This window comes from Erinaceus europaeus, chromosome 4 (genome assembly GCF_950295315.1).
Source record: "Erinaceus europaeus chromosome 4, mEriEur2.1, whole genome shotgun sequence".
Lineage (NCBI taxonomy): Eukaryota > Metazoa > Chordata > Mammalia > Eulipotyphla > Erinaceidae > Erinaceus > Erinaceus europaeus.
In genome coordinates this window covers 13203578-13229337 of record NC_080165.1, presented here as the reverse complement: position 1 = coordinate 13229337, position 25760 = coordinate 13203578, and the positions used below count along the sequence as shown (strand labels likewise).

The 25760-nt window shown below is 41.7% G+C and overlaps 1 protein-coding gene across 3 annotated transcripts in view; it reads left to right on the top strand.

Moving 5' to 3' along the window:
* Window positions 1-25760, top strand: part of CDYL (chromodomain Y like) — a 220922-nt gene that overhangs the window by 17986 nt on the left and 177176 nt on the right. For 2 of the 3 annotated variants that reach the window (XM_060188751.1, XM_060188750.1), the window contains exon 3: window positions 4373-4466. In XM_060188751.1, coding sequence (XP_060044734.1) covers window positions 4373-4466 — 94 coding nt within the window. The remainder of the gene's footprint in view (window positions 1-4372; window positions 4467-25760) is intronic. The other variant, XM_060188752.1, reaches the window with a different exon arrangement.

Below are 25760 nucleotides of genomic sequence, written 5' to 3'. Positions count from 1 at the left end.
TTGCCAGAAGGCCTAGGGTTATTTCCAGCGATCGGTGCTCCCAATGACCATTTTTCCCTTCTTTCTTTCTCTCATTCTTCCTTTCTTTCTTTCTTTCTTTCTTTCTTTCTTCCCCTTTCTTTCTTGCTTTCTTTCCCTTTCTTTATTTCTTTTCTGGACATAGACGTATATTGGGAGAGAAGGGGGAGATAGGGAGAGAGACAGAGAGACACCTGCAATATTACTTCACTGCTCATAAAGCTTCCTCCCAGGTGGGGGCTGGAACTGGGATAACTGCACATAGTAGTGTGCTCTCTACTGGGTGTCCCCCACGCAGTCTCTTCTAAAGATGTTTAGATTATGGGGGTTGGGCGGAAGCACAGCCGGTTAGGCGCACGTGGTGCAAAGCGCAAGGACTGGCGTAAGGATCCCAGTTCAAGGTGGGGAGCCACTTCACAGGCGGTGAAGCAGGTCTGCAGGTGTCTATCTTTCTCTTCCCCTCTCTGCTTTCCCCTCCTCCATTTCTCTCTGTCCTACCCAGCAACGACGACATCATCAATAACAATAATAACTACAACAACAATAAAACAACAAGGGCAACAAAAGCAAAAATAAATAATTTAAAATTTTTTTAATATGCTTAGATTACAATATCAGAGTGTCTACAGTCACTAGTAATCTGGAAGAAAGATCCAGGTCATTTCCACCACAGTGAAATCAGCCCAAGATTAAAAACACCGGCTAAAAAAAAACGATATAGGTTTGAACTTAATGGAGAACACATTATACTCTCACCTCCCCAGAGCACTACTCTACCAGGGAAAGATAGAGACAGGCTGAGTGTATGGATTATTGAACCAACATGTCCAGTAGAGAAGCAGTCACAGAAGCCAGACCTCCTTCCTGCACCCTAAAAAGAACTTTGGTTCATACTCCCCAATGGGGGAAATGTTAGAGAAGGGTGAACAGAGGGCCTGAAACCCCAGTTCCACTGAGACCTGGAACTTTTATAACCAGGAACCACTGTTTTTATGCGATCACTGAAAGGAAAGAGAATTTAGAGAACACTTGAAGAAGTCAGGCCCTGCTTCCCTTACCTCAGAGGGAAGAGGAGAAGAGGCGGGACACCTAGAAGTTGTAAGTGGTAGCAGGGTGGCGTAGAAGGGAAGTAAAGACGGGGTCTTAGAAGTGAACAACAGGCACCAACTTCCAGAGGGGGTTACCCATCTTTGCTCAAATGGCCCACATGCTTCTCTTTTCATTTTCCTGATTAAGGGTTTAAAATATCTGGGGTGGGAGGGGGATTCTATGAGCAACAATTTAATAAAACAAGAATAAAATAAAAGTCACCCACTTGAGTCCTATAGATACAAAAGAAAAATCATGGAGTACTACTCAACACTTACTAAAGACTATGGTGTGTCCTTTGGGACAGAGTGGGTCTGCAGAGGCTTTGGGGTCCTGGCACTTGTCAGCAGAATGGGGCCTAAGTTGAGGGTGAGAACCCAGGGAGATGAGAATTTGTACCCGGGTGTTAACAAGTGTACTATAAGCCCTCCCCCAATAAACTGTTGTTTTTTAAGTGTGGGCACAGGCAAGTGTGACTTTGGCCATGACATCTTGCTATTTAGTATTTCTAATTTTTATTTATAAATTTTATAAATTTTATTTTATCTAATTTTTATTTTATGTTTTCTAATTTTTATTTATAAAAAGGAAACACTCAAAAAAAAAAACAAACACAGGATAAGAGGGGTACAACTCCACACAATTCCCCCCAACATAATGCTATATCCCACCCTCTCCCATGATAACTCTCTGATTATTTAGTATTTTTTTATCTACTTTATTACCTTTTCTTTCTTTATTGGATAGAGACAGCCAGAAATTGAGAGGAAGGAGGAGATAGGGAGGGAGAGAGGGAGAGGGAGAGGGAGAGGGAGAGGGAGAGGGAGAGGGAGAGGGAGAGGGAGAGGGAGAGGGAGAGGGAGAGGGAGAGGGAGAGGGAGACTCCTGCAGCACTGCTTCATCACTTATGAAGCTTTCCCCCCTTAGGTGGGGACTGGGGGCTTGAACCCGGGTTCTTGTGCATTGTAACATATGTACTCAACCAGGTGCGCCACCACCTAGCTCCTCTATCTAGCATTTCTCACCCTGTCTCTGGCTCAAGTGAGTCCAGCATGTCGCTATTTCCTGTGTCTGCAACCTCAACATCTGATAGTACCACCTGTAATTATACTCACCTCTTTTTTATTATTATTATTATTTGTTTATTGGCAATTAATGTCTTACAGTCGACAGTGAATACAATAGTTTGTACATGCATACCATTTCCCAGTTTTCCACATAACAACACAACCCCCACTAGGTCCTCTGCCATCCAGTTCCAGGACCTGAACCCTCCCCGCCACCCACCCCACTCCTGAGTCTTTGACTTTGGTGCAACACACCAGCTCCAGTCCAAGTTCTGCTTAGTGTTTTCTCTTCTGATCTTGCTGTTCAGCTTCTGCCTGAGAGTGTATACCTCTTTTAAAGTTACTGGACACTTTGGGTTTCTGTAAATCAGGTGATAGACACACACACCCCCGGGAGTTGGGCAATAGCGCAGCACGTTAAGCACAGGTAGCGCAAAGCAAGGACAGGCATAAGGATCCAGGCTCAAGTCCCCAGCTCCCCACCTGCAGGGGAGTCACTTCACAGATGGTGAAGCAGGTCTGCGGGTGTCTATCTCTCCCCCTCTGTCTTCCCCTCCTCTGTCCATTTCTCTCTGTCCTATCCAACAACGACGACATCAGTAATAACTACAACAATAAAACAACAAGGGCAACACAAGGGAATACATAAATCAATTAAAAAAAGAAAAAAAAACAAAGACTTCCCCCCAATGAGTCTTTGTCACATGAAATGCAGCTTCATGCATCTCCTGTCCAGCTGTCCTGACTAGCTACAGTTGAGAAAGTTCCTTCCTACAGGGCAAAGGGTGCTAATGTACCCAATTACTTCAATAACAGCAGGTCTTTGCGGGATGGGTGGTGGTGCACCAGGTTGAGCGCATATGTTACCATACACAAGGACAAGGGTTCAAGCCCTCAGTTCCCACCTGCAAGCCCTCAGTTCCCACTTGTAGTTCCCACATGCAGGGTTCAAGCCCTCAGTTCCCACCTGTTTTACTTCATGAGCAGTAAAACAGTGTTTCAGGTGTGTCTCTCCCTCTCTAGTACCTCCTTCTGCTCACAAATTCACTCTGTCCTATCAAATAAGTGCCAGCATGGCCTTAAGGTGAGTTCTCATGAACCTTAACTAAATGAAAACAGCTGCAAAGATCACACCAGGTCTCAGCCTGTCTAAGCTCGTGCTTGTGAGGGGAGCCGACCCTGTGACCCTGGTTCTTTCCACTTCCCCTACTTCCATCCAATTTTTTCTTAGAATATTTAAATATTTTCTCCTGAAAAAACAGTGAGAAAATTCACTGTTGTGGTAATTTGTGGAGGGGAGGGAGAAGGAGTTATTTTTATTTATGTGAAGTGTCAAATCCAAGGGGATAATTTTATTTTACAGTCTCTTGTGTGATGAAAAAAAAAAATACATGATATTTTAAAATGTATAGCTAATAAGGTAGATGAAGAGTTGGTTTAATGTGAAAAGGAAATAAAAAGAGCTAGTGGGGGAGGAGACAAATGGTGGTACACCTGGTTAAGTGTATGTATTACTGTGTGCAAGGATCCAGGTTCAAACCCCTGGTCCCCACTTGCAGGGGGAAGCTTCACCAACAGTGAAGTCTCTCTTGCTGCCTTGTTAAATAAAATAAAGTTTGAAAAATTAAAAAAGAGGTGGTGGATAAAAATAAGGAAAGTTGGGAGTAGATAGCAGAATAGTTAGGCAAAGAGAGTTTCATACCTGAAGCTCCAACTTCCCAGGTTGAGCAGTGCTCTGGAAAAAAAAAAAAATTAATTAATTTAAAAAAAAAGGCTTTCGTGAGCAAAATGAAAGGAAGAAAGAAAAAGACTTACGATGGATATGGAAAATGAAAATAAAAACATGTAGGTTGGGGAAATGGGCAGAAAGAGGGGGTGGGAACGAGGATTTGGTAGACTATGGCGCTCAGTGTAAGGTTGATGGGATGATGCGTAGAGCATGGGAACAAGGGGGCCGCCTCAGACACCCCTGGTACCCTTCCCCCTACGGAAACTCTACAGATGAGGCCCATCCCTTGGCCACCTACTAAGGGAGTCACCCTCCTGCAGCTGTCCCATAGTGAGAAGGGAACAGCCACAAGGTCCTGCCTGCTAAGGCACAGACAGAATCACTCCCAGCTCAGCGCCAGGGACTCCACAGTGAGTGGGTGTCTCCTGTGTGACTCAACCTGCTGTCTGTCCTTCCTTCTGTCCCCCAGGGCCTGAGCAGCAGCGTGCCTCCCAGTGATCCAGAGTCACTCCACAAACCTCTGCAGAAAGAACAACATCCCTCTGGTGAAACCTGCCAGGTAGGTCTGCAGTGACTTGCAGGACATCTGGGTCACATCGGGACATGCTGCCCTCTCCTCCCACACAATCCTACTAAAGTCAGAGTTACCTTTTAAAAAATATTTTATTGATTTATTAGATAGAGGCAGAGAAAAACTTACAGGGGAGAGGAGGATAGAGAGGGAAGGAGAGATAGAGACAGACACCTGCAACCCTGCTTCACCACTCGTGAAGGTCCCCCACCCGCACCCCACCCCACCCACAGGTGGGGGCCAGGGGCTTGAACCTGCATCCTGGAGCACTGTAATGTGTGCTTAACCAGGTGTGCCACCTCCTGCCCCAATTTCTTTATACAAAACCATTAAAAAATATGTAATTCAGCTAAGTTTTGTCAAAGAGACTTTGTCAATGTTTTCTCAAAAAAAAAAAAAAAAGCGTTGTGTCAAAGAAAAAAAATAAGTATGCATCAACGATTCATCCCAGGGAAGTCCACATTGAGGGAGGTGTACTCCATGAAAGAGCTTTGGGTTTTTTTAGGTTTTTTTTTTTTTTTAATTCAATCTCTATCTGCATATCTTCCTTTTCATTCTTTTCTTTTTTAAAAAAATATTTATTTATTTTCCCTTTTGTTGCCCTTGTTTTTTTTATTGTTGTTGTAGTTGTTGTTGTTATTGATGTTGTCGTTGTTGGATAGGACAGAGAGAAATAGGGAGAGGAGGGGAAGACAGAAAAGGGGAGAGAAAGACACCTGCAGACCTGCTTTACTGCCTGTGAGGCGGCTCCCCTGCAGGTGGGGAACTGGGGGCTCAAACTGGGATTCTTACGCTGGTCCTTAATGCTTTGCGCCATATGTGCTTAACCCGCTGCATGGTAGCCCGACTCCCTCATTCTTTTCTTAACTGCTATAACCAAACAATAGCTTTTTGGTCCAGCTCAGTTTTCAGGGTCATTTTATTCTAGTTACTGAGGGTAAGTAATTCTTTTTTTTTTTTTTTTTTTTACCGTAGCCCTGCTCGGCTCTGGTTTATGGTAGTGCTGGGGAATTGAACCTAGGACTTTGGAACCTCAGACATGAGAGACTCTTTGCATAACCATTGTGCTATCTACACCCCCCCCCCTTGTCACTGAGATTCTATTTTAGGTGTTAAGAAATGGGACCAGGTGGGCCTGGGAAATAGTTTAGCATGTAAGAGCATAGTGTTAGTCTGTTTGAAGCCCTGAAAGTTGCAGGTTCAAGTCCCTGACACCATTTTATGCCAGACCTAAGCAAAGCTTTGGTCTTTCTTATAGCAAAGAAATATTTTAAATAATAATAATCAAAGTTGAGGGGTTATGCAAAAATTTTTATGCCTGAGACTCCAAAGTCCCAGGTTCAATCCCAGTGCCACAAGCCAGATCTGAGCAGTGCTCTGGTTCCTCTCTCTGTTGCTCTCTTTCTCCCTCTCTCTCTCCCCTCTCTCCCTTATTAAAGTAAAGAATATTTTAGGGAGACTAGGAAGTAACACCCCTGGTAAAATTCACATGTTGCCATGCACAAGGACCCAGATTCAAGCCCCCAGGACCCACATGAACAGGGAAATCTTCACAAGTGGTGAAGCAGTCAGCATCTCTCTCTCTCTCTTCCTCTCAATCCCCTTTTCTTCTCAAGTTCCCTCTGTCCCATCAAATACAATAAAATTGAAAATGTTTTAAAAGTTATCTTTCTAAAAAGAAAGGAAAAAAAGAAAGGAAGAAAGAAAGAGAGAAAGAAAGAAAGAAAGAAAGAAAGAAAGAAAGAAAGAAAGAAAGAAAGGAAGAAAGAAAAGAGCTGCATCAGGCTAGGACAAAGATTGCTTCTCGTAAACTATCCCCCCTCACTCTACCTCAGGCTAGACTTGTGTCCAAGGGTCTGTCTGGGAAAGCTAATTACAGGATTCTTTTTACACGTTGTTCCTCTTCCCCACCCCCACTTGCTGCTTCTAACCCCTCCTGGGTTGGGGAGAAAGGAGAGCAAAAAGGACAGGATTTATAATTAAGCCCTGCAGCCTAGATCCATCCTGGCTGGGCTAGAAGGTTCACATGTGGGTCTTCTGAGGGCCTCGGGGGTGTTACCATTGTGCTACTGTCTGACACCGGAGCTAAATCCATTATAGTCTGGCTTGGGCAGTCAGAGTGGCCTCAAAACACAGCCACCTCTGGTGGGTCACCAGCAAGATGATAGAACTGAGTCCCTTTTGATGACAACCATGGCACTCTCACCCCTAATCACACACACTGGCCGCTGGATCTTATGCATGGATTTCTTTGGCAGCCTTGCAAAACTTCAGGACCCCTTCTCAGAATATTCTTTTAGGTCATGGAAAATGCACAATGTTACAAAGGAAAGGAATCCTATTAGAAACACAACTTCAAAACATGTTTTCAAGGGGCTGGTGGTGGTAGACCTGGTTGAGCGCACATGTTACAATGGGCAAGGACCTGGGTTCAAGCCCCTGGTCCCCACCTATAGGAGGAAAGCTTCACAAATGGTGAAGCAGTAATGCAGGTGTCTCTCTGTCTCTCTCCTTATCTCCCCTTTCCTCTCAGTTTCTGGCTGTCTCTATCCAATAAATAAAAAGATAATTTAATTTTTTTAATTTATTTTTAAAAAACACGTTTTCAATGGATACTCTAATGTGTGTGACCCTTAACCAACATGATACAACCATTTGGAGCAGTAATTTCTTAGCAGTGGTGAGTAAAAATAATATTTTGAGTTACTCCCAGCAACTGTATGTGATATGAAAACACCTCTAGATTCTTTTTTCTTTTTCTTTTTTTTTTTTTTTTTGATGACAAAGTGTCGGTGCTCTGCTATGGCTGTGGTTTGTTGCCTACAGTTTACAGTTTAAGGAAAATCTAACATTCAGCTAGAAGATAGTGAAAATTAGGTGGCCTGCTGGGCTGCTTTCCCATGCATGATCAGAGACTCCCTGGATTCTGTCCACAAGTCCCTGAGGATTCAAGATCAAAGATCTTCTCCCTGGACTGAGAGCTCCCTGCCCCAATAAATCCTCCACAGCCTTCTACTTATATAGGTCAACCAGGGCAGAGGCGTTGGCTGTGGGGCTAGTTTGGCTGCTTGTTGCTACTCCTCCAGAGACTGGAGAACATTAAAGACAACCCTCCCCAGCTTTGGGACATACAACTCTGAGATGACAGAAAAGAAGAAGAAGGAAGAGGAGAAGAGAGAAAAAGGAGGGGGGGAGAGTAAGGAGGAAGAAGGAGGAGGAAGAAGGAGAAAGAAGGAAGGAGAAAGGAGGAAGGAGGAGAAAGAGGAGGAGGATTAGACTTTCACTAAGTGACCTAACACTGCTTTTTGTTTACACTCTACCTTCCTGAACATAGCCTAGAGCTGTCACTCCGGCACTGTAAGGAATGTTTAGTTACCTCTGGTCTGTAGAGGAATGATTGGAAAGAGGGGACAGGAAGGGAGTTATTAGGTTCATCTGTTTCATACTGCCTAAAAAGACCTTTATTATATGATGAAAACATTTTGTTTATATGATAGAAAGCAAGACTTTAAAGGTTTTCTAGAGAAAACGATAGCATTTTAGCTGAGCTAAGGACAGTTTTTTCTTCTTTTTTTTTCATTAGCGATTAAATATTGATTTACAAAATTTCAGGGTAGCAGGGGTAGAGCTCCACACCATTCCCACCACCAGAGTTCTGGATCCCCATTCCCTCCATTCTCCCACAGGTGCAGACGCAGGTTAACTATTATTTCTACAACCGTTTGTCTATATTTGTTTTTTTATTATTATTACAATAGTTTGTACATGCATAACATTCCCCAGATTCCCATTTAACAATACAACCCCCACTATGTCATTCATCATCTTTCATGGACCTGTATTCTCCCCACCCACCCACCCACCCCAGAGTCTTTTACTTTGGTGCGATATGCCAATTCCATTTCAGGTTCGACTTCTGTTTTCTTTTCTAATCTTGTTTTTCAACTTCAGTCTGAGAGTGAGATCATCCCATATTCATCCTTCTGTTTCTGACTTATTTCACTCAACATGATTTTTTTCAAGGTCCATCCAAGATCGGCTGAAAACAGTGAAAAAATGAAAACATTTTTTACAGCTGAGTAGTATTCCATTGTGTATATATACCACACCTTGCTCAGCCACTCATCTGTTGTTGGACACCTGGGTTGCTTCCAGGTTTTGGCTATTACAAATTGTGCTGCCAAGAACATATGTGTACACAGATCTTTTTGGATGGATGTGTTGGGTTCCTTAGGATATATCCCCAGGAGAGGAATTGCAGGGTCATAGGGTAGGTCCATTTCTAGCCTTCTGAGAGTTCTCCAGACTGTTCTCCACAGAGGTTGGACCAATTTACATTCCCACCAGCAGTGCAGGAGGGTTCCTTTGACCCCACACCCTCTCCAGCATTAGCTGCTGTTACCTTTTCTGATGTATGGCATTCTCACAGGAGTGAAGTGATATCTCATTGTTGTCTTGATTTGCATTTCTCTGACAATCAGAGACTTGGAGCATTTTTTCATGTGTTTCTCGGCCTTTTGGATCTCTTCTGTGGTGAATATTCTGTCCAAGTCCTCCCCCCATTTTTGGATGGGGTTATTTGTTGTCTTGTTGTTGAGTCTGGCAAGCTCTTTATATATGTTGGTTATTAAACTCTTATCTGATGTATGGCATGTAAAGATCTTCTCCCATTCTGTGAGGGGTCTCTTGGTTTCTATAGTGGTTTCTTTTGCTGTGAAGAAGCTTTTTAATTTGATGTAGTCCCATAGGTTTATACTTGCCTTAGTCTTCCTTGTAATTGGATTCATTTCATTGAAAATGTCTTTAAAATTTATGCGGAAAAAAGTTCTTCCAATATTTTCCTCTAAGTATCTGATAGTTTCTGGTCTAACATCCAAGTCCTTGATCCACTTGGAATTTACTTTTGTATTTGGTGAAATATAGTGGCTCAGTTTCGTTCTTCTGCATGTTTCAACCCATTGTTTCCAACACCATTTGTTGAAGAGACTCTGCATTCCCCATGTAATAGTCTGGGCCCCTTTGTCAAAGATTAGATGTCCATACGTGTGGCGCCTCATTTCTGGGCTCTCAATTCTATTCCACTGGTCAGTGTGTCTGTTCATGTTCCAGTACCAAGCAGTTTTGATGACAATGGTCCTATAATACAGTTTGAGATCTGGGAGTGTGATGCCTCCGGTTCTGTTCTTTTTTCTCAAGATTGTTTTGGCAATTCTAGGTTTTTTTCTGGTTCCAGATAAACATTTGTAGCATTTTTTCTATTCTCCTAAAAAAATGTGCTTGGGATCTTGATGGGGATAGCATTAAATTTGTAGATGGCTCTGGGTAGTATATTCATTTTGATGATATTAATTCTTCCAACCCATGAACATGGAATATCTTTCCACTTCTTTGTGTCTTTTTCAATTTCTTTGAGTAGTGACTCATAATTTTCAGTATACAAGTCTTTCACTTCTTTGGTTAGGTTTACTCCTAGATATTTTATTGTTTTTGTTGCTATAGTAAAAGGAATTGATTTCTGGATTTCAATTTCTTCTAGCTTAGTGTTTGCATAGAGGAATGCCACTGACTTTTGAATGTTAATTTTATAGCCTGACACCTTACTGTATTGCCTGATGATTTCCAAAAGCTTCTTGCTGGATTCCTTAGGTTTTTCCATGTATACTATCATGTCATCTGCAAATAAGGAGAGTTTGACTTCTTCTCTTCCAATCTGTATCCCTTTAATTCCTTGCTCCTGCCTGATTGCTATGGCAAGAACTTCCAACACTATGTTGAATAGTAATGGTGATAGTGGGCAGCCCTGTCTAGTACCTGATCTGAGGGGAAATGCTTCCAGTTTTTCACCATTGAGTATGATGTTGGCTGTAGGTTTGCTATATATAGACTCCACTATCTTCAGGAATTTTCCATCTATTCCCATTTTTTGTAGTGTTTTGATCATAAAGGGATGTTGTATTTTGTCAAAGGCTTTCTCTGCATCTATCGATATGACCATGTGGTTTTTGGTCTTGCTTTTGTTGACGTGGTGGATCACGTTGATTGATTTACGTATATTAAACCAACCTTGCATGCCTGGGATAAACCCCACTTGGTCATGATGAACAATCTTTTTGATATACTGCTGTATCCGGTTGGCTAGAATTTTGTTCAATATTTTCGCATCTATGTTCATCAGAGATATTGGTCTGTAGTTTTCTTTTTTGGTTGTGTCCCTGTCTGCTTTTGGTATCAGAGTGATGTTGGCGTCATAGAAGCTGGCAGGGAGTATTCCAGTGTCTTCAATCTTCTGGAAGACTTTTAAAAGTAGAGGTATTAGTTCTTCTTTGAAGGTTTTGTAGAATTCATTTGTAAAACCATCTGGTCCAGGACTTTTATTTTTGGGGAGATTTTTGATAACTGTTTCAATTTCATTAGCTGTGATGGGCCTGTTCATGTTATCCACTTCCTCTTTACTTAGTTTTGGAAGTTGGTAGGTATCTAGGAAATCATTCATTTCTTCCAGGTTCTCTAGCTTGGTGGCATATAGTTGTTCATAGAAGCCTCGCATGATATGTTGAATTTCTGCAGTGTCTGTTGTGATTTCTCCTCTTTCATTTACTATTCGATTTATTTGGGTCTTCTCCCTTTTTTGTTTTGTGAGTCTGGCTAAAGGTTTGTCGATTTTGTTTACTCTTTCGAAGAACCAACATTTACTTTCATTGATCTTTTGTATGGTTTTCCTATTCTCAATGTTATTTATTTCTGCCCTAACTTTAGTGATTTCTGTCCTTCTGGTTGCTTTAGGATTCCTTTGTTGTTCTTCTTCTAGGTCTTTAAGATGTGCAATCAGGCTGTTTATTTGTGCCTTTTCTTGTTTCCTAATGTGTGCTTGTATAGCTATGAACTTCCCTCTTAGGACTGCTTTAGCTGTGTCCCAAATATTTTGATAGCTTGTGTCTTCATTTTCATTGAATTCTCCAAACATTTTGATTTCTTCCTTGATTTCCTCTTTGACCCAGAATTTGTTAAGAAGTGTACTGTTGAGCTTCCACATTTTGGCACTCTTACTAATCTTTTGTTGATTGTTAAGTGTTAGTTTAATTCCACTGTGGTCTGAGAAGATGCTTGGGATGATTTCAGTGCTCTTGAATTGGCTGTTGCTGTCTTTGTGGCCTAACATATGGTCTATCCTTGAGAATGATCCATGTGGATTTGAGTAAAATGTGTATTCTAGTTTCTTGGGATGAATGACTCTGAAAATGTCCAATAGTTCTAGTTTATCTATCTCTTCATTTAGCTCCCTTATGTCTTTACTGATTTTCTTCCTGGATGATCTGTCAAGTTGAGATAGTGGGGTGTTGAAGTCCCCTACTATGATTGTGTTACTGTTAATATATTGCTGTAGCTCTTTCAGTAGAAGTTTGATGTATTTAGATGGCTTCTCATTGGGTGCATAGATATTAATAATTGTTAAGTCCTCTTGATTGACTGATCCTCTGAGCATTAAGTAGTGTCCATTCCTATCTTTTTTAATCTTATCTATTTTAAAGTCTATCATGTCAGATATGAGAATAGCTGTTCCTGGGCCATTGGCTTGTATGACAGTTTTCCATTCTTTCACTTTAAGTCTGTGTTTGTCTTGTTGAGTTAGATGAGTTTCCTGTAGACAACATTTGTTGGGTTGTGTTTTCTGATCCATCTTCCTACTCTGTGTCTTTTAATAGGTGAATTCAGGCCATTCACATTTATTGATACCAAAGATTGAAGATATTTTAACGCCATTCTTGTAGAGTTTTAGAGTGTTTTGATATATGTCCTATTTATGATGGTCTGACTGTTTATAGAAGACCTTTCAGAACTTCTTTCAGGGCAGGCTTGGTGATGGTTGCTTCCTTCAACTGTTGCTTGTCTGAGAAGGTTTTGATGCTTCCATCTAGTCTGAATGACAGTCTAGCAGGATATAGTATTCTTGGCTGAAAGCCTTTCTCATTGAGCACTCGATAGATATCTTGCCATTCTCTTCTGGCCTGTAGTGTTTGTATGGAGAAGTCTGCTGCTAATCTTATGGGTTTTCCTTTGTAGGTGACTCTTTGTTTTTCTCTTGCAGCCTTGAGGATCCTTTCTTTATCCTTCTTCCTTTCCAATCTAAGTATGACATGTCTTGGTGTCTTTAGGTCTGGGTTAATTCTGTTTGGGACCCTCTTGGCTTCTTGAATCTTTATGTCTTTGGTGTTGTCTAGACTAGAGAAATTTTCAGCTATTATGGCCTGGAGAACGCTTTCTTCCTCCCCTTCTCTTTCTTCCTCTGGTAAGCCAATAATGCGTATATTGTTTCTTTTGAAGTCATCCCATAGGACTCTGTTGTTGTTTTCAGCATCTCTTAATCTCTTTTTGAGATCTCTTACTTCTTTTTTAGTTGTCTCTAATTCATCCTCAATCTTGCTAATTCTGTCTTCAGCCTCATAGATTCTATTCTCTCTGCCCTCTACTGCTTTCTGGAGTTCATCTATTTTGTTGCCCTGCTCTGATACTGTTTTAGCTTGTTCAGCTAGTTGCCTTCTTAGCTCAGCGATTTCAGCTTTCAGCTCTCTAATAACCATGAGATTATTAGAATTTTCTTCCATATTCTCATTTGTTGTTCCTGCATTTCTGATTACAATTCTTTCAAATTCTTTACTCACTCCTGTGATTATTTCCTTAGCTAATGTTTGGATGTTGAACTCGTTGTTTTGTGCTTCACCCTCTGGAGGACTTTTAGCTGGACTCTTGTCCTGGTTCGAGTCTCCAATATTTTTTCTTGTTGTTTTAACCATCTTATATATTATGTTATGAGTTCCCTTTATCAGTACTTTTCAAATTATTGATCACTATTGCCTGGATTGACTTGTGTCTAAGTAATTTAATTAAAGGGTTTACTGTGGTGGAAGTTAACAGTTTTTTCAATCCCTGAGTTGGAGCTCAGTGGTGTAAAAGCCTTTTTGTTTTTCTTCCCTGTAGGCTATGAAAGCCTGAGGGCTTTTAAACTATCAATAGGCTTCTTAGCTTAATCACTGACTCCTGACCAAGAGATAAAGCAGGGTGTGGCAGAGATAATCCAGTGGTTATGCAAAGAGACTTTCACAGCCCCTCAGCTATGCCACCGAGGTATAGGTCTTCTCCTGAGTTTCCTGGTTTGATCTCTGTCCCCTGGTGTCCCTCCCTGTTGCTGCTCCAGATTCTGAGGGTAGTAGCAATGTAGACTCAGAGTTGCACTTGGTGAGTCTCTGGGGAGTCGTTTCCTCCCTTCAGCTGTCCCCTTGTTGTGGAGCAGACTGGAGGTGGTGTCTCCACTGATAAACTGTTGAACTGTTAGCAGTCACTTAATCTCTCCTTAGGCCCCTCTCTCCTCTCTGTCACCAGCCACACGTGTTTGTACTCACGGGTGATTTATTGAGTTCCTGTGGTCATTCTAGTCCTGTCTTGTCTCGGTCCGGGTGGTCTCCTTTGGTATTCCTAGTTGATCCAGGAGAGGAGAGGAGAGGAAAAGCGATCTGCTGCTCGTAGCTCCGCCTCCGGAAGTCGAATCCTAATTATTATCCGTTTGTCTATATTTGTATAGATTCTTCCCCCCTTTTTTAAGGTCCCAAACATAAACATAGATAATTTATGAGGATAGTCGTTAGACTTGATTATGCAAGAGATATGTCAAAACCTAATGATATCAGGTACCAAACAAAAAAGAAAAATAATGAACTTAAAATTTGAAATATTTATGACCAAAATTACAGTAGTTCATAGTCTTCTACTAAGAAAGGTAGGATAATATCTTTAGGTCTTTAGAAAAAGAAAGGATTTTTGTTGTTGTTGTTGTTGATTTAATAATGATCTACAAGGCCATAGGATAAAAGAGAACAATTCCACACAGTTCCCATCACCAGAAGTTCATATCCCATCCCCTCCATTGGAAGTTTCCCTATTGTTTATCCCTCTGGGAACATAGACCCAGGATCATTATGGGGTACAGAAAGTGGAAGGTCTGGCTTCTGTAATTGTTTCACCATTGAAGATGGGTGTTGACAAGTCGATCCATACTCCCAGCTTGGCTCTCTCTCTCCCTAGTAGGGCAGGGCTCTGGGGAGGTGAGGCTCCAGGACACATTGGTGAGGTCATCTGCCCAGGGGACTCAGGTTGGTGTCCATGTAGCATCTGCAACTTAGTGGCTGAAAAGCATTAAGATATAAAGCAGAACAAATAAATGTTTAATAAACAGGAACATGGAAGTAAGAATATAGCAGATGAGATTTGGGGGTCTCCCTTTTGGAAAAAGCTAGTAGGTCTATTTTAGGTATATTCCAACGGGTCCATGACTTTACTAATTTTTACCTGAGCCCAACAGCTAACATGCAGGTGAGATAAAGAAGGGATTTTTAAATATGCCCCCCAAGTATAAATAATAAAGGAAGCACATATAAATCAAACCACATCAACATTTAAAGTTCCAATACAATAACCAAAAAAAGTAAAGACAAAAAATATTAGAATAAAAAATATTGAAAGATATATGTAATATGTAAATTAAGGCATTAATGTTGAACATGCTAAAATTATTTTACAATCTTACTGAAAAACCAATACAAAAATGAGTGCAGCTAAGAATAATGATTCTTTTTTAAAATACTATTTATTTATTTATTCCCTTTTGTTGCCCTTGTTGTTTTATTGTTATTGTTGTTGTTGTTATTGTTATTGTTGTTGGATAGGAGAGAGCAAAATGGAGAGAGGAGGGAAGACAGAGAGGGGGAGAAAAAGACTGACACCTGCAGACCTGCTTCACAACTTTTGAAGCAACTCCCCTGCAGGTGGGGAGCCTGGGCTCGAACCAGGATCCTTATGCCGGTCCTTGCATTTTGTGCCACGTGAGCTTAACTGGCTGTGCTACCACCCGACTCCCAAGAATAATGATTCTTTTAGAGTAACTATTTTTAATGCTATTGCCAACAAATACAGGGAAAGATGTGAGACTTAACCAAAAACAGGGAAAGCAAATAAAACCAGAGACAAACATTATATTCCCAGAAGATTAGAAGAAAACATTCTTAATGTTGATTAAACCAAATATTGGAGAGGATTGTAGAGAATCAGGGAATCTCATACACTGGTCATGGGAAGGTAAACTGATTGAATCATTTTGGAAAACAATTTAGCATGCTCCAGTAAATTTGAAAATAGGCACATTCTCTGACCCAACAAGCCTGCTTCTGAATAAAAACAAACACTTGAACACATGCGATGATGTTTGTTAATATTCTATATTAGGAATTTATTGGCACCAACTCAAATGCCCATCTGTAGCAAGATAGATTTTAAAAAATTGCAACACATTCATTCATTGGAATATTAAAACAAGTAAAAAAAACATACATTTTATAGGATGATAGGTCAGAGACAGGGAGAGACAGAGAGACAGCTTCAGCACTGCTCCGCCACTCATGAAGCTCCCCCTATCCCACCGAAGATGGGGACCAGGGGCTTAAACCCAGGTCCTCCTGCAGGGTAACATGTGTGCTCTACCTGGTGTGTCACTACCCAGCCCCACAAGTTAAGATATATATTAGCCAAATTAATGAAATGAAAAGAGGAATCACCAAAAAGACCTTTGAATTAAAGATGATTCATACAGCATATTACCACTAATGGAAATGCTGTGAAATGCTCAAAAACAATAACATCCACAGATACACATTTATCTATGTGGGAAAAAATATAAAAACACACCTTGAAATCATGAAAATTTCTGATGGGAAGAATACAGGAGAATTGTTATTGGAGGTACATTGGAGACCCCCAAACTTTTTTCTCTCCAGGATTATTGCTGGGTCTCGGTGCCTGCACTCCAATTCCACTGCTCCTGGAGGCCTTTTTCTTTTTTTTTCATTGTTCTTGCTGGTATTGTTATTGTCACTGCTGTTGTTGTTGGAAGGGACAGAGAGAAATTGAGATAGGACAGGGAGACAGAGAGGGGGAGAGAAATGGACCTAGCCTTTGACCCTGCAATTCCTCTCTTTGGAATATATCCTAAGGAACTCAACACACCCATCTAAAAAGATCTGTGTACACCTATGTTCATAGCAGCACTATTTGTAATAGCCAAAACCTGGAAGCAACCCAGGTATCCAATAGCAGATGAGTGGCTGAGAAAGTTGTGGTCTGTATACACAATGGAATACTACTCAGCTATTAAGAATGATGAATTTGCCTTCTTCACCTCATCTGGAATGGAGCCTGAAGGAATCATGTTAAGTGAAATAAGCCAGAAAAAGGATGAATATGGGATGATCTCACTCATAGACAGAAGTTGAAACGTAAAAACAGAAAGGGAAAACACAAAGCAGAACTTGGGCTGGGTTTGGTGTACTGCATCAAAGTAAAGGATTCTGGGTGGGGGAAGGTAGTGTCCAAGTACTGGTGCAGGATGGTGGAGGAGGACCTAGGCTGGGGGTGAGAATGTTTTGCAGAAAACAGGATTTTTTTAAATTTTCTTTTCTTTTTACATTTATTTATTTATTCCCTCTTGTTGCCCTTGTTGTTTTATCGTTATAGTTATTGTTATTGATGTCATCATTGTTGGATAGGACAGAAAGAAATGGAGGGAGGAGGGGAAGACAGAAAGACAGACAAATGCAGACCTGCTTCATCGCCTGTGAAGTGACTCCCCTGCAGGTGGGGAGCTGGGGGCTTGAACCGGGATCCTTATGCCAGTGCTTGCACTTTGTGCCACCTGTGCTTAACCCGCTGCGCTACCGCCCGACTCCTGGAAACTGAGGAATTTAACACATGTACCAACAACTGTTCTTACTATAAACCATTAATCTCCAACTAAATAAATATTTTAAAACCTTTTTTAAAAGAAGAAAAGGAGATTTAAATAAGTGACACATTCATAGCAAATGCAAGAGTCCAGGCTTTGGCCCTGGTCTATTTGTTGACCATCACAGTATTAGATTCTGTTTTCCCCTTAGAGGAATGACTCCTAGCTGTGTCATCCAGTGAAAGCCACACCATCACCCATTATCTGCATGATCAATCTTGCTGCATCAAAAGGAGTATCACCTCAGCCATGTTTTGTTTTTTAAATCTCATCTATTTTTTCATTATGTTTTTATTTGCATTTATTTATTTATTTATTATTGGATAGAGACATAAATTGAGAGGGGAAGGGGAGATAGAGAGTAAGAGAGACAAAGAGACACCTGCAGCCCTGCTTCACCACTTGTGAAGCTTTCCCCTACAGGTGGGGACCAGGGGCTTGAACCAGGTCTTTGTGTGTCGTGCTGCGCCACGGAGAAGAGAGAGAGAAGATCCAGAGCGAAGAGGGAACACAAATCTTTATTTGTGCTGGCACCTCAGAGTTGGGTGAGAGAGAAGCAGGTTGGGCCACGTGAAGGTAGCAAAAATGGCCGCCTCACGCAGTAACCTTTCCTGCGTCTAACCACCGAAGTGAAGAGCCGGCAAGAGAGCGAGGTGTGGAAGAAGAAGGGCTTTTATAGGAGTAGTTCTCACAAGAATGGGAAGGGGGAGGAGTAACCATAGCACTCCATGGTAGGATAATAACTCTCGTGAGAATGGGAAGGGGGAGGAGCAACCAGAGCACTGCAACTATTGCGGGGGGAATAGAAAATGCCCTGAGGGCACAACATGGCAGAACAGGCGCTCCGAGAATGTCCCAACTCTCATGGGAACTAGCAGTAGCCTGAGGGGACAACATGGCAGATGTGACTGCATCTGCACAATTTCCCAGCACTTGTGCACTGTAATATGTGTGTGCTCAAACAGGTACACCAGCACCTGGCCCCGATTATTCATTATGTTTTAAAATCACACATTATAGAGCTGGTGCAACAGTTCACTTGGATAATGTGTCTTGTCGTGCTTATGAGCCAGATATGAGCCCAGTGTCCACCACACTGAAGGAACCTATATTGTGCTCTCTCTCTCTCTCTGTCTCTGTCTCTCTCTCTCTCTCTCTCTCTTACTAGGGCACTGCTCAGCCCTGGTTCAATGTGGTGTGGGGGATTGAACCTGAGACTTCAAAGCCTCGGGCAAGAGAGACTCTTTGCATAAATATTATGCTATATCCCCCACCCTTGTGGTATCTTTTCCTTTCTCCATCTCTGTCATGGCCTTTCTATCTGAAACAGACAACCTGGAGTGATGAAGCCCTAGTAGTGACAAAAATAAATAAGTAATAAATAATAAATCACACATCATGTCCTTTAGAAGCAGAAAGGGGTTGGATGGAGTGGGGGAGGAAGAGGATAGCATTAAAAAAAAAAGAGTGAATGTACCAAGTATGTTTTGAAGAGCTTTCATTTCCTCAGAAGCTTCTTGCTTCTTCTCACTCTCTCTGGCATCAGACACTGAGTGTCTGCCATCTAAGCCTTTAGGACTGGAAATGTCATGGGTTCAAAACCCAGCTCTGTACTCACAGCAGGGATGTTCCAAGTGGGTGAAGGTGAGCTCAGGCATTGTCTAAGCACAGAGGAAGCACCCAATCTTATGAGGGAAACAGATGTGGGGATTGGGGTGAGGGTTGGGGGGTAAAAGACTTCCTTTAGGGACGATCCCCAAGCAGAGACCTAGACAGATGCAGAGAAGTTAACGGAGGATCAGCAAGCAGGCAGGCCATCCCAGAAGAAGACACAAGTGCGGAAGCCCAGAAGCAAGAGAAAATCCAGAGACCAGTTGGTCATGACTAAAATTAGGGGTCAGCCCATAGGGAGAGGTGTGACAATAGTCAACCCAAAGCTTACTTCACATGATGTGCTTGCCTCACTAGACTGGATTCTATCCTGGGAACAATGGAAAGATAACCAGAGGAACACATCTGGTTTGTTCTTAGAGAGTTCAATCTAGCTCCAGAGCAGAGAATGTTGGAAAACTGATCAAATGCAGAGAGACCAGTCTTCTGCTAAGTGTCATGTAGAGACGCCAATGACCAGAATCAAAGAGAAGCCCAGAAACAAGCAGGAATGGATGACTCGGGTGGTCCGAGGACGTGGTGTCAGCAAAGTTTGCTGCTGCTTCAGGGGGAAAAACAGACCAAACACACGGGAATCTAGTTGAGAAAAAAGAAGTGAGTGAGTGAGTGAGTGAGTGAGTGAGTGAGTGAGTGAGTGAGTGAGTGGGTGGGTGAGTGAGTGGGTGGGTGAGTGAGTGAGTGAGTGAGTGAGTGAGTGGGTGAGTGGGTGGGTGGGTGGGTGGGTGAGTGAGTGAGTGAGTGAGTGAGTGGGTGAGTGAGTGAGTGGGTGAGTGAGTGAGTGAGTGAGTGGGTGAGTGAGTGAGTGAGTGAGTCCCAAGACAAGAAGGGTAGTAGCATGCCTAGAGACAGGCTGACAGTAAGTACAAGTCATAGGAATCTGGTACTCATGAGATGGAGACTAGAAGAGAAGGTGCATGGCCTTTGCTCATAGATGGAAGAACTAGAGCCAGGGCAGGGATAAGGCCTTTCTCACTCATGCGGCTCACACAGGTCCAGTGTTCCCAGGGTGCTTAATCCATGCTGGGATAAGTGCACTGGTCCCTATCCAAAATGAGAGCCTGAATCTCATGATCCCTCTCTTAGCTTCCCTAAAGAATGACTTAATGTTAAAAATTCATAGGCACTAATGGACTATAACATAAGACATTTCTGAATCCTAACTGAATAGAATCAATGGAGTTCAAATTCATTGAATTCTCAATTATTCTGTTTCTTTATCAATCTGTTTATTTAGGAATAGGTGATTAATTTGGAGCCCACAACCCTCCCCCAACCCTTGCCACTATAACTCATTTCTTCCTCTGGATTTTTCCAAAATTACTATCTGGTTTTTCCCTTAAAAGCATAGGTATAAGGGAGTCGGGTGGTAGCACAGCAGGTTAAGTGCATGTGGCACAAAGCGCAAGGACCAGCGTGAGGATCCCAGTTCGAGCCCCCAGCTCCCTACCTGCAGGGGAGTCGCTTCACAGGCAGTGAAGCAGGTCTGCAGGTGTCTATCTTTCTCTCCCCCTCTATGTCTTCCCCCTCCTCTCTCCATTTCTCTCTGTCCTATCCAACAACGACGACAACAATAATAACGACAACAATAATAACGACAACAACAATAAAAACAAGGGCAACAAAAAGGAAATAAATAAATAAATAATTTTTTTAAAAAGCATAGGTATAAATTACCTTTCCTAATCTCTCTCTTTTTTTTTTTTTTTTTTTGCCATAGAGAAACCTATACAGGCACTTATAGACTTGATTTGATAAATAGTGTTATGGCTATGTTAGTTTGAGATGCAGCAAAACAGAACTGGAACTTGTAGCTGTCTCCCACCCGAGCAAATTAATTGTGGGCACCCAACAGTGGCTGAGAGATAAACGAAAGATGGCATCCCCAGAGAAGCTTTGCCACGGGAATTATTAGAGCCTCCTACCTCATGTCCCCTGAGCAGTTCGGCATTTATCACACCGAAGCCTAATGTTTTTGTTTACAAGTCTCTTTCCTCTTTAATTTCCACAAGAGATGTATCCTATCCTTTGTATTTCCCATTCCCGTGGTGTGACAGACTGCCATGTATAACAACTGACACTATGTTGAGCAAGTCCATGAACGAAACTGCAGGAATTATGTCATCACAGAGCATGATGGGAACCTTCCAGATACACCACGTCACACAGGCAGGTTTCCAGGAAAGATAAGTCCCAACTTCCCCATAGAGAGATAAATGTTAACAACAGCTATGGGACAAAATGTCTAATTGACTTCTAGTTGACTGTGAGAAAGAGACTTCTGAGTGAACAGAAATGGAAACTGCTTGCAAGAATTGACGCAGAAGTAATGGTGAGGTATGATAATGACAGATGACAGCAAACTCAAGAGAACCAAGATGATAAACTGACCCAGGAAAGGCACCAGGTAAGAAAGAAGTTTGTGCTCCATCAGAGAGATTGATGACAAATACGCAAAAACAAATTTAATAAAAATCGTATTAAATATAAGACTGTTTATGAAGAGAAAGATTAAAAACGGGGTTAGGGGGAGAATGTGCAAAAAAAGTCAAGAAATATTTTGACTTATATTACCCGTCCCTAAAATTTTGAACAATCTTACTTCCTCTGTTCTTCAGAGCAGTCCTAAACTCATTTTCCTCTAGAACTCTTTCATAGAAGAGAAGAAAACACCTTCACTACTATACTAGGACTGTAAGGCTAGAAAGAACCAGCCATGGGCCAGGTGGTGGCACACCTGGTTGAGTGCACGTTACAGTGCTTAAGGACCCAGGTTCAAGCCACTGGTCCCCACCTGCAGAGGGAAAGCTTTTTTTTTTTTAAGAAGGAAAACTTTGACAGTGGTGAAGCAGGGCTGCAAGTGTGTGTGTGTGTGTGTGTGTGTGTGTGTCCCTCTCCTCTCCATTTCTGTCTCTATCCAATAAATAATAAAATATTTAAAATATTTTTTTAAAAACTATGCAATAGATATTCACTTCCTGTTTCCTCTTTGTCAAAGAGATGACATCTCTGTCATCTGAATAAACTGAGGGTGGGGGTATCTTCCTAAAATGACTCAGTTAGCACTTCTATAGAAAGAAACACAACAAGGGCAACAAAAGGGAATAAATAAATATTTTTTTTTTAAAAGAAAGAAAGAAAGAAAGAAAGAAAGAAAGAAAGAAAGAAAGAAAGAAAGAAAGAAAGGAACAAGCAGAGAGCCTTGGAGAAGAGGTTGGGCTCTGCTGGTTGCTATTCTTCTGGGGCCTACCACATGCCTGGCATAGATTTCTTTTTATTTTATTAGTGATTTAATATTGATTTACAAAATTCTTTGGTAACAGAGGGATAATTCCACACCTTTCTCGCCACCAGAGTTCTGTATCCCATTCCCTCCACTAGAAGTTATAGCAGTTCTCCTAAAGTTGCAGATATGAGTTGACCATTATTTCTACTACTATTTGTCTATATTTGTGCCCATTATCCCCCATGGTCCCATCTTCTCTTTCTTCCCAAGGCACACATATACCTATTACTACATTCAGATGCCCCCTGTTTTTCCTCTGCTCTCTCTGGGTTCTGATGGAGTTGGATATCAGGGCCCTCTGATCATTTTAATTCTATCATTTTTTCCCCCACTGGGAGTATGGACCAAAATTCTTTATGGGATGCAAAGGGTGGAATATCTGGCTTCTGTAGTTGCTTTTCCAGTGGAAATGGGTATTGGAAGGTTGATCCATAGCCCCAGCCTGTTTCTGTCTTTCCCTAGTGGGACAGGGCTCTGGAAAGTTGAGGTTCTGGGACAAATTGGTGAGGTCATCTGCCCAGGGAAATAAGAATGGAATCATAGTAACATCTGCAACCTGTTGACTAAAAGGCAGTAAGATATAAAGCATGGCAAAAAGATTAATGGACAGGGACCCAAAAGTAGGAATAGAACTGATGAGAATAAGGACCTTAGGGTGGGAAGAAGTGAGAAAGTCTATTTAGGCATGTTCCTAGGGCACCATGACTTTCATAGTTTTTGCTTGAGTTTGATAGTTAACAATGGAGTTAGACACAAATATTGTCTGGGAAGATGATGTGAGAATTGAGAATGGGGCTAGAAAGCTGGGTTATGGCAGAGAGTAGCTCCCATTCTTGAAGAAAATGAATAAAATTAACTGTTTACCCCCACCCACCTGGCCCAGGCCCATATATATTTATATTTAGCACAAGAGCCTGTGTAACCTTTGAGTCCCTGTCAGCCTGAGCTTGCAATTCATGGTCATGGCTGGGAACATTCTAGGCTGCACTCATTTCAGGACCCATCTTCTTCAAGTGGCAGGGTAGGGTGTGCCAGCTCCATTCAGAGTGAGTCAGTCCCCACCATTGCTGCATTATAGTGAGGGCAAGATCCTGGAGACGCCCATAACAGGGCTTGTGCTGATGTTCCTGATATATGTGACCAGTGATGGTGGAGAGAAGGATCTATTAGAGGTCTAGATCCATCATTTCTGTGTGGGAATCCAAGGATTTCCTGACTAGGGCCCCAGATGATGGGGTGGTCTGGTTTTGACCAAATAGGCCATTATTAAATGAGCCAGTCTCTTACCTTTATCCAGCTTTTGTCCTTTCTCTGACAAGCTTAGACTTCCTCCCAGTCGTTAAAGTGTTGAATGTCATTTGTTGTAACCAGCCAGTATTAGGTTTATGAGGTATGTCTTCTTTGGGACCTTCTACCAAATTGCCAAACTTATTTGGCCTACGTCTGTTCAGTTAGGGAATTTATGATGCCTTCTTTAGGCCCTTCTACTAGGATTCCAGGTGTCCTCGATCTATGTCTAATCACAGAGGGCTACTGAACACTTTTATTTTGAGTTATAAGTTTCCCCTTACTTATGAATACACATACACCTGTACCCAGTACCCTAAGGCCTAGCTTGTATCTAGTATCTGTGATGACATGGTCTCTCAATGTGGTTTTAATTTGTATTTCTTTGGTGATAAGTGAATTAGATCATTTCTGCATATGTCTGTGGGCCATGTGTAGCTCTTCTTTTTTTTTTTCTTTTTAAATTTTTTTATATTTATTTATTCCCTTTTGTTGTTTTTGTTGCTTTTTATTGTTGTGGTTATTACTGTTGTTGTTGTTGTTATTGATGTTGTCATCCTTAGATAGGACAGATAGAAATGGAGAGAGGAAGGGAAGACAGAGGGGGAGAAAAAGACATCTGCAGACCTGCTTCACCACTTGTGAAGCAACTCCCCTCCAGGTGGGGAGCCGGGGACTCGAACCAGGATCCTTACACCAGTCCTTGGGCTTTGTGCCACGTGCGCTTAACCCGCTGTGCTGCCACCAGACTCCCATCTCTTCTTCATTTTTTTTTCTAATCCCTTTATTGGGAGATTAATGGTTTAGTGTTGAAAGTTAAATACAGTAGTTTGTACATTTCTCTGTTTTCCACATAACAATTCAACCCCTTCTAGGTCCTCCTCTGCCTTCAAGGTCCAGGACCTGAACCCTGAAACCCCCTCAGAGTATTTTACTTTATTACAATACACCAGTGTTTATACTTTATCCCCATGTTCTCTTTCCTTTCCTTTTTTTCTTCATCTTTTTTTTTTGTACTATTTTTTTTATTGGGGAATTAATGTTTTACATTCAACAGTAGGTACAATAGTTTGTACATGCATAACATTCCCCAGTTTCCCATATAACAATACAACCCCCACTAGGTCCTCTGAATCCTTCTTGGACCTGTATTCTCCCCACCCACCCACACACCCCAGAGTCTTTTACTTTGGTGCAATACGCCAATTCCAGTTCAGGTTCTACTTCTGTTTACTTTTCTGATCTTGTTTTTCAACTTCGGCCTGAGAGTGAGATCATCCCATATTCATCCTTCTGTTTCTGACTTATTTCACTCAACATGATTTTTTTCAAGGTCCATCCAAGATCGGCTGACAACGGTGAAGTCACCATTTTTAACAGCTGAGTAGTATTCCATTGTGTATACAGACCACAACTTGCTCAGCCATTCATCTGTTGTTGGACACCTGGGTTGCTTCCAGGTTTTGGCTATTACAAATTGTGCTGCCAAGAACATATGTGTACACGGATCTTTTTGGATGGATGTGTTGGGTTCCTTAGGATATATCCCCAGGAGAGGAATTGCAGGATCATAGGGTAGGTCCATTTCTAGCCTCCTGAGAGTTCTCCAGAGTGTTCTCCACAGAGGTTGGACCAATTGACATTCCCACCAGCAGTGTAGGAGGGTTCCTTTGACCCCACACCCTCTCCAGCATTTGCTGATAGTACCTTTTCTGATGTATGACATTTTCACAGGAGTGAAGTGGTTTCTCATCTTTATTTGCATTTCTCTGAAAATCAGAGACTTGGAGCATTTTTTTCATGTGTTTCTCGGCCTTTTGGATCTCTTCTGTGGTGAATATTCTGTCCATGTCCTCCCTCCATTTTTGGATGGGGTTATTTGTTGTCTTGTTGTTGAGTTTGGCAAGCTCTTTATATATGTTGGTTATTAAACTCTTGTCTGATGTATGGCATGTAAATATCTTCTCCCATTCTGTGAGGGGTCTCTTGGTTTGGGTAGTGGTTTCTTTTGCTGTGAAGCTTTTTAATTTGATGTAGTCCCATAGGTTTATACTTGCCTTAGTCTTCTTTGTAATTGGATTCGTTTCAATAAAGATGTATTTAAAATTTATGTGGAAAAGAGTTCTGCCAATATTTTCTTCTAAGTATCTGATAGTTTGTGATCTAACATCCAAGTCCTTGATCCACTTGGAATTTACTTTTGTATTTGGTGAAATATA